The sequence below is a fragment of the Myotis davidii genome, unplaced genomic scaffold (genome assembly GCF_000327345.1).
Source record: "Myotis davidii unplaced genomic scaffold, ASM32734v1 scaffold1284, whole genome shotgun sequence".
Taxonomy (NCBI): Eukaryota; Metazoa; Chordata; class Mammalia; order Chiroptera; family Vespertilionidae; genus Myotis; species Myotis davidii.
This window is the reverse complement of record NW_006295187.1, coordinates 464,049-474,041: the sequence shown is the minus strand read 5'-3', so window position 1 is coordinate 474,041 and position 9,993 is coordinate 464,049. Positions and strand designations below refer to the sequence as shown.

Here is a 9,993-nt window from a genome sequence, read left to right as displayed (position 1 = left end):
TACACAAGACAGCTGAACAATCAAGATAACCAAAGCTGTTGGAATTCTATACAGTTTTAAAGTCCATAAAGCTCCAAATTAAAGGCTTTTTATAAAGCCAATGGCTTGCAGTAAAGTCTAAAGCTATATCACCTGTTCAGAGGCTTTCATACTTATTTTTGGTTCCTGACTACGCAATTTAAGGTTGAAAGTACAAGGAGTTAAGACCTTGACCAAGTAGCTCAGTTGGTTAGAAAATCCTCCCCATAAGCGAAGGTTGTGGGTTCTATCTCCAGTCAGGGCACATACAAACAATCAACCAGCGAAAATATAAGTGGGTAGGACAGCAAGTCTCTCTCTCTCTCTGAAACCAATAAACAAAAACAAAACAGTGGAACAACAAATTAATGTTTCTCCCTCCCTCTTTCTCTTTCTCTCTCTCTCTCTTTCTCTCTCCCTCCCTCTTTCTCTCTCTCTCTCCCCCTCAAATCAATAATTTTTTTTTTAAAGTGCAAGGATTTGAACAATCAGCTAAGTGTGTGTTTGGGGGAGATGGGGATAATTTTATGTGTAATAAAGATAATTTACTATCTTATTAAATTTTTGTTTTAATATTCTATTTTAACTTAAAGAAATGGTTTTCAGCATGGATTCCTGAAAATCCCAAAGTCCTAAATGCCTCAAAGAAATCCCTATAGTACTCCAGATCTACCACCCCCATCAGATCAGCCCCTATTTTATCTATATTATATGCCAAAGCTTTACAATATTAGGTTTGGGAGGAAAACAGAGAAATTCTGTAAATAAAAACAATTTGACAAAACCTTGTGGAAGTGTGTAAAAAATCAAGTGCTTGTAATAAAGATGTTTCTTAGAACTCTAAAAAAACAATTAAAAACCCAAATGAAATTATAAAGAATGAAAAATCACACAATCCAGAAACTATCTGCAATGAAGTCACACTCTGTAAAATTGTCTGCAATATACATAAGTGGCGAAAATTTAGTATTCAACATATACAAATGAATTTTTAAAAAACAATTTAATAGAATATGGGCAAAAATCATGTTTTACAGTAAAGCAGACACAACGGCAAATAAGCATACAAATTTTACAATAAGCAAAATGAACACTAAGACTATAATGTGATCCTATTTAGTGCCTCCTCAGATAGAAAAATAAAAACAACAAAAAAATCTGACCATGTCAAGGATTGGCAGGGATATGGAGCACAAGAATTTTTATATACTGCTGAGGAAACGCAAATGGGGAAGAAGTGGGTGTGTTGAAGTGGGGGAGTTGGTGGAAGAAAGTGGGAATATCATTACTTAGTGAAGCTGAGACAGCATTTCAACTTATGGTTACCCTAGAGCAGCGGTTCTCAACCTGTGGGTCGCGACCCCTTTGGGGTCAAACGACCCTTTCACAGGGGTCGCCTAAGACTATCGGAAAACACATACTGAATATATAATTACATATTGTTTTTGTGATTAATCACTATGCTTTAATTATGTTCAATTTGAAACAATGAAAATACAACCTGCATAGCAGATATTTACATTACGATTCATAACAGTATAAATTACAGTTATGAAGTAGCAACGAAAATAATTTTATGGTTGGGGGTCACCACAACATGAGGAACTGTATTAAAGGGTCACGGCATTAGGAAGGTTGGGAACCACTGCCCTAGAGAAAAGTTTGTGTATGTACAACATAGAAAAAAAGTACAAAAATATTTATGGCAGTGCTGCCTGTAATAGCAAAAACTGGAAAAAAAACAGTAATACTAACAGTGGAATATATAATCTGTGATATATTAAAACAATAAATTCAATAGTGGAAATAAATAACATACAATTAAAATGTATTAACACGGATGAATCTCAAAACCAAAGTTGAAAATAATACATGCAGTATGATTTCAATTATATTAAGGTCAGTAGGCAAATATATTATTTCACAATATAAACCTATGTGTAATAAAGTGTTACTCCTGGTGGGAGAAGAGAAGAATGTAGAGAGAGAAAAGTATAAAGGAAGTTTCAAAAGTTCTACTAATACTCTATTTATAATGCTAATTGGGAGTAAATTAGTAATAAAGATAAAAGGAGAAGGAAGCAAAGAATTTTTTCCTCCTAAAGATTTCTTTTCTTCCAAAGAAAAGCAATTAATAGGACGCAATTAGAAAGGCTCATACAAGAGAGTATAGTTAATGGAGAAATATGGTACAGAAATATGTAAATTACTGAAGTTTCAGGATGCCAAAGGGGTACACAAAGGTACCATTCAAGTGAGACCTTCGGTGCTAAAACTGCCCATGTAAGTCCTTAAGAAGTGGCAAGTCTATTCCATTATTCTACTATGAAAGCTGATGATATAAAGGCAAACCTTTTTATGCGTTTAACATAAGTAGGTCTGGCCCTGGCTACCATAACATCCCTATTGAATGACAGCAAAATGTGGCCTTATATTTATATGGAGAGCTGACATAATGGAGAAATAGTCAGCCTCTACCATTTAAATTAAGGAAGCATTTTCCAGACCAATTTTACTATAAGTGGGTGGAAAAAAAAATCCTGTGAGACTCTTCTTTACAAGATGTTAAAATGCCTCTCAGTATAGTATACCAAAACCCTTTAACTTAATTATTAAGTTGTGCTATATAATTAATATTGACTACTCTGGCAAAGGAGATCAATAAGTTATATTCTGGGGCAAAGGTATATTTTTAAAGTCAGCCAATTTCCAATGTTCAACGCAATGAGATGCAGGCTCTTCTAAAAATATATATTCTTTTGAATATTAAGTGGGAAAACCTAAAAATAAGTTATTATCCAACTCAAATTCATAACACCATTTGGCTTTTCAGAAAACATTAACAGGGGAAAACGAGCCTTTTACTATGCAATTCTTATTTGCCTATAGAAGAAAATATCTATTGTAGAGTTTTTACTTTGTACTTGACATATTTTTAGTGATCAGTATTTCTTCTAAATCAAAGTGGATAACCATAACAAACAATTAGCAAGAAATGAAGTCTGGTAAAGCTTTCTTCTAGACCAGTGATTTTTAATATCCTGCTCTTATATCAAAAATAGAAATAATATTCACATTTTTATATGAACACTAGAGGCCCAGTGCACGGATTTGTGCACCGGTGGGGTCCTCAGCCTGGCCTGTGCCTCTCGCAATCCAGTACCCCAAGGGGATGTCAGACTGCCGGTTTCAGCTGGATCCCTGGCCTGCAGGGATGGGGCGAAACCAGCAGTCCAACACTGCCTGCCTCTCTTGCCTGCCATTCCCGCTCATCCCGGCCCTGCTGCACCTGCCGCGGGCTCGTGCCCAGTCAGTCCCAATCGAGGGAGGCTCGCACCACCACAGTGGCTCTTGCCAGCTATGAGCCCTGCATCTGGCACCCATTGGTCAGCTGAGTGGCGCTCCCACTGTGGGAGTACACTAACCACCAGGGGATAGCTCCTACATTGAGTGCCTGTCCTCTGGTGGTCAGTGCACGTCATAGTAACCAGTTGTTCGGTCACTTAGGTTTTTATATATACATAGATTGATTTATTGATTTATTTAAAAAATATTTTTAAAAATATATTTTATTGATTTTTTACAGAGAAGAAAGGAGAGGGATCGAGAGTTAGAAACATCAATGAGAGAGAAACATCAATCAGCTGCCTCCTGCACGCCGCCCACTCTGCAGGCCAATGCTCTATCCACTGAGCCAAACCGGTTAGGGCACTTAATGTTCTCTTAAAGTCACTGTAAACCTATGTTGACCTATACTGGACTACATGTCCACAGGCCAACGCTCTATCCACTGAGCAAAACCGGTTAGGGCTAGATAGATTGATTTATATTTCTTTCCTTCACTGAAACTCCAGAGTCAGTTAGAAGAAAATATATTGGTCTGTTCACTTTCTACCTTTTAAACAGCTTCCCCGGTACAATATTCATATTAATGCACAACAGTTTCAATCAGACTGGTTTTGCCAACTTACAAAAATTTAAATTATGCTCAATACAAGGACTTAAAACAACTCAGCCATTGGGAAAAATGATACATCTTTATCAAGTCATTTATGCAAGAAATTAAAAATTAACAGGTAATTCTCAATAATCAATTAGGGAAGACCAGGTTATGAGGAAATTAAAAAGCTGCATCCCCCTGTTGTCCATGTCCATTGGTTTGGAAAAAGCTGATTTTTAATTAACACCAATTCCATTTTGGTCAATTAGGATCTCACAATTACATTAATTCCACTTGTATTCTGACCCTATCCTCCCTTCCACTTTAGTATGTGCTAAGCCAGAAGCTGGTCAAAGGGAAAAGAGGTCAAGATAATTCATAAACCAGTTAATCCACAGTCACTATATTTACTTGGCTATTCTTATCATGGCAGAAAATTCTGCATTAAAAAAAAAAAAGTACATTGCTTCTGACACTAGCTAGAAAAGTCAAAATACTATAACATGTCAGTTACTAATAATGTATTACTCAGGGAATACTTTCCCATCTAATTCAATTTTCAGATGATCTGGTTAAATAAAATGCATTTTTAAAATTATCTTAACTGGAAAGTCATTTTGCTTATCACCAGGGATAACTTTTCTTAAATGTATTTATTTATATTCACACCTTCTCAGTAAATAGATTATATTGAAGAAATTATCTATATATATAAACCTTAATATGCAAATAGACTGAACAGCGGAACAACGGAACAACCAGTGGCTATGACGTTCACTGACCACCGGGGGCGCGTGTGGAACATGGCAGATGTTGGCAGCAGAGCACGGAACATGGTGGGTGTCAGCCGCGGCGGGATGGTGAAGCAGGTAAGTGGGGGCACCTGACCAAGGCGGGGCTCCAGTCACTGTCACCTGGGCAAGCCTCTGGTGGTTACTGAAAATTCTTTGCTCCTGTGTGCCACGGTCCCGCCCAGCGTTTGCACCTGCTGCAGGCGCCAGCCCCACTCACACCTGCAGCTGGCACCGGAGCAGCTGCTTGCACCCTCTGCCAGCAACCGGTGCCGGCCCCGATTGCTCGGCACCATTAGTGGGTGCAAGCAGCGGCTGCTGGCCCCAATCGCCCCTCAGGGCTTCTCTACCTCCCCCTACTCCTGAGGGGCGACTGGGGCCAGCAGACACCTCTCGCATCTGCTGCCGGCCCTGGAGCCGCTCACACCCACTGCCGGTGCAGGCCCTGCTTGCACCCACAGCCAGCACTGGAGCCACTGCTTGCACCCACTGCTGGCGCCAGGCGCCAGCCCCAATTGCCACTGAGGACTTATCCACTTCCCCCTGCTCCTGAGGGGTGAGAGGCAGCAGCCGCTGCTCGCTCCCGCTGCTGGCACAGGCCCCAATCACTCCACGCTATCAGTGGGTGCAAGTGGGGCCGGCGCCATCGGTGCATGGGAGCGGCGGTGGTGGGAGCAGGGCTGCCAGCAGACAGGGGACCAGGCCGTGGCAGTAGGGGCCAGGCGGGGGCATGGAGGATGGGCCGAGACCCATCCCTATGCTCACCACAGCCTTGCGGCCCACAGTTCCTTTCAAGGTGAATTCGTGCACTGGGCCCCTAGTTCTTTGATAAATGAGAATGTAACATGTTATAGGCTCAGTATTATTTATCATCTTATTCAATAATCACATCTACTTACCTGTTAAACTTATACTACTTAAAAATAAAGTAAGCAAAAAATACATTAAACGAGCCAAAATATATTTCTAAACATTTCGCTCCTAGGAGAATAGCTTATATCAACATCTCAATTAGTCCCTATTTATTCTTCCTTTTGTACAGCCCCAACATACAAATAATTATTAATATTACAATGACCATCATAACCAAATGACCAAAATTAACATCACCAGTCAAGGCACAAATCAACATTGTATGTCTCCTAATGATATGCTCTGGGAAGACCACAGCATCTCTTCTGTGGTACTCCTGCCAAAAATATATGACCTGAACCTAACAATGAAGAAACATCATACAAACCAAAACTGAGGGATAGTGTAAAAAGTAACTTAAAAATAAAACCTATCTCGGTCATGAAAGGGAAGGAAAGACAAAGAAATGGGTCCAAACTAAAGGAGTCAAAGAATCATGACAACTTAAATATAACACATGGTTGAAATGGATCCTGGATTTACAAGGGACATTAGTAAGAAAAACAGTGAAATGTGAATTAAGTCTGTGGATTAGATTCTAACACTGAATTAATGTTAACTTCTGATTTTGATAGTTGTACTGTGGCTATGTAGGGCAAAGTTCTAGTACTTAGGAAATACAAAGAAAGGATACCAAGTCTGCAACTTACTCTCAAATGATTAAAAATGTCAATGGAACTAAGCAAAAGTATACAGGAGCTCTGTGTACTATTTCTGCTACTTTTATGTAAATTTGAATGTCAAACTTGTTTTTATTTTAATGGACAATATTTGTTATATGCAGTAATAGAGCTACTTTTCTAAAAATAGATTCCCACTCAGGTCCATTCTGCCTTACCAGTGTAACAACTCACAAACAGATATAATATGCACAAATAATCTCATACAACTAAATATCCTAGTCTAAAGACAGAAAATACTAATAGAGTGGAATTCACAAACAGAATAAAATTAAGTCAGCTCTTAAGGCAAATTTACAGATGTACCTGCATGCCATAGCAAATTCCAAGAACAGGCTTGCCAATAGTGAATATTGCTGGATCAAACCAGGGAGCATCTTCTGCATACACAGAATTAGGTCCTCCAGAGATGATAATAGCACTGTGGATTTAAGCAAGAGAGTCAGTGAAGAATCTCTAACTGCGAACTTTTAGACAAAGTCTACAGATTCAGCGAGTTTATGTTTTTGGTACCTTGTAGATATCTAGATTCTATCACAACTAATTAATATCCTCCCAAAGAGCTTAATTATACTAACTCTACTTTACTGCAATGTGTGGAAGCCTCAAGTCAACATTTATTTGTTAATAAGCACAACTTCCAAATATATAAATACCAATGTTTCTATCTATTAAGGTGGCATAAATTTGTTTTGATTGTTTTCCTCATTAATGGAAGAAGTAAATGAGAATTCTAAAAGATGGAGAACATACACTGAGTGGCCATATTATGATGACCGGCCAGATTATTATGACCATCCATCAGTACAATGAAGAATTCGTTATGCAAATAATAATAATAATAATAATAATAATAATAAAACCTTGAGAGTATTTGCTTAGGAAGTTTTCAATATTCAGTATTTTTGGAAGTGTCAATGAAGTACTGATGGAGTGGTCATAATAATCTGGTCGGTCATAATAATCTGGCCACTCAGTGTATATGTCCTTCTGGGAGGCAAGGAGTAAAGCAGGTCACAAAAGAACAACTAAAGGTATTATGAAGTCTCTGGATGACTCAGAGCAACATATTCTACAACAAAGAATGGCAAAATGTGAAGAATTACCTAACTTGGCCTCTTCAAAACCTGTCCAATATTCCCAACAATTTTACTTGAGACCCAGGAAAAGGAGCTAACATCACTTTAGCCCCATATGCCTTGCTCCCAGAACCGAGGTCAATATTATAACTTATCTACACTACAACTCACAGAGCATTCTATAGGTTAACTTGAGAATCAAAATATTAGTATAAAGGAAGCTACAAACTGAGGCCCATGTTCCTCACCAGGCCACTGACACATCAAATTTGGCCTTCAGTATTCACTCAAAAAAATTTACAACATTTTATTACTATTATGAATTTTACAAAAAAAATTCAGATTTCTGGATCTTATTTAAGAAAAAGAAGGAAAAAATCTGGCAAAACCAGGCCTTCACTCTCAGATGGCTGCAAATAATGAATCACAGAGTTGCACTATCGTACTATCATACACATCATATATGCTGTCCAGTTTGCCACACATGCCCACTTACATACAACCGGTAAACTTAGGCCCTTTACTCAATTTAAGATATTCTCAGACTCATCTTTTTTTTTTAATTTTTTATTACAAAGGGTATTACATATGTGTCCATTTTTCCCCCCCGCCCTAGACAGTCCCCTAGCCTCCCCTATCCCCCAGTGTCTTATGTCCATTGGTTATGCTTATCTCAGACTCATCTTAAGTCTGAGTTTGCAGGAATCCTGATTTATCTATATTTCTAAAGGAAAATGCATTCCAAGACCTAACCAAAATCTACTTACAAATAAATCTGGATTACAATTTATAATTAGTGGCTGCCTGCCATCTAAAAGCATATAAACTAAAATGCTAGGCTTATGATATATCTAGAAGAATAATATGTCAAATTCATAAAAATTTCTCAGCAAGCTAGAGCATTTATTTAATTTTTTAAATATATTTTTATTGATTTCAGAGAGAAAAGGAGAAGGGAAAGACAGATAGAGTCATCAATGATGAGAGAGAATCATTGATTGGCTGCCTACTGCATATCCCCTCTACTGGGGATCGAGCCCACAACCCCAGGCATGAGCTCCTAACAAGAATCAAACCCAGGACCCTTCAGTCCACAGGCTGACACTCTATCCACTGAGCCAAACCAGCTAGCGCTATTTATTTATTAAGTTTATTGGCGAGACAGTGGTTAGTAACATTATATAAGTTTCAGGTATACAATTCTATAATACATCATCTGCATATTGCATTGTATGCTTAACACACAAAGTCTAGTTTCTCTCTGTCATCATAAATTTTACCCCTTTACCTTCTTCATCCTCCCCCAGCACCAAGCATTTCCCCCAGCACCAAGTTATGTATTGTTATGTAAAAATACATAACAATAATTTAAGTGAACTCAAAAGCCCCATTTTTGGAACTTTGTATTAGTAATATGAATTATATTATATATTGTTTGCTAGCCTATCTTCTTTATAAAAAAACTGGAGACAACCTGCTCATATGATAAATATAACATCTTTAAGACAACAATTCTAAAGGGGTGCATCAGGTTAAACCTAATGTAGATATGTAACCTGGCATCCTAAATATGTAGAAGCTAAAATTCTATAAAATATATTTAATATTCACAACCTCTATAATTTCAATATATTTAGTTTTATAAAGGATAATCACTATAGGACTGCCCAGCATCCCACATTAATCTAATAAATAACTCAAAACTCTAAGAGTCATAATACTTGAAAAGGCAATGGTCTTAGCCAAGGATAAAAACTCAAGCAGTACTTACACCAATTATGAAAATTCTCATCTCAGTAAATCTTGAGAAAAGCTAATCACTCGTTCTGAGTCTTCTATCTCTATGCTGCTATTCTTTTGAAACTAATTTACAATTATGAGGCCCAATAAGCCATCAGGCATTCCAGATATCAACTTTATGTTATCAAGCAGATCAAGGTTCTACAAACAAGTAGGTTAAGATGTCTCTTATGTCATAAAACTAACATTTATTCTAAAAAAATAAAAACAAAACCAGGAGTGGTCCAATATTTATCTCAGTGGCAAAGATAACAGTAATAAAACCCACATAGTTCCTATTCTCCCACAAAGAAGCTCTAGGCACAAGCAAGATCTAGGAACTTTTTATGATTAAGTGACAAGAAAAACAATTAGACTTCTATTACCAAGTATTTACCTATACTACTCTAAAACAATTAGTCTGGGTTAGTTTGCTGGGAATGCTTTGTTGGTTTCTTTTGGGTTGTAGAATGAAGAAGCTTGGATTTGACAAAGAGCCATTTGGATTTTTCACCGTCTTTGATTCTCTTAAAATTGATTCCCAATGGCAAATGAAGACAGATGAATTAAATAAACTCAAGGGTCCCTTCTTTCTCTAAAATTATACTGTTTAAAAAGGCTGTTCCCAAACCACTCTGCTAATTTATATTTGACAAAGGAGGCAAGAGCATACAATGGAGTCAAGACAGTCTCTTCAATAAACGGTGCTGGAAAAATTGGCCAGGTGCATGCAAAAAAATGAAACTAGCAAAAGAAACCATCAATAGCAAAAGAAACCATCAACAAAACAAGAA

At 37.6% G+C, this 9,993-nt stretch overlaps 1 protein-coding gene across 1 annotated transcript in view; it reads right to left on the bottom strand.

Annotated features, from left to right (window-relative positions):
• LOC102762664 (GMP synthase [glutamine-hydrolyzing]) overlaps nt 1-9,993 on the bottom strand; it is a 41,827-nt gene that overhangs the window by 20,604 nt on the left and 11,230 nt on the right. Inside the window, exon 3 of the mRNA XM_006769896.2 lies at nt 6,648-6,762. Within this exon, the coding sequence (XP_006769959.2) occupies nt 6,648-6,762 (115 nt within the window). The remainder of the gene's footprint in view (nt 1-6,647; nt 6,763-9,993) is intronic.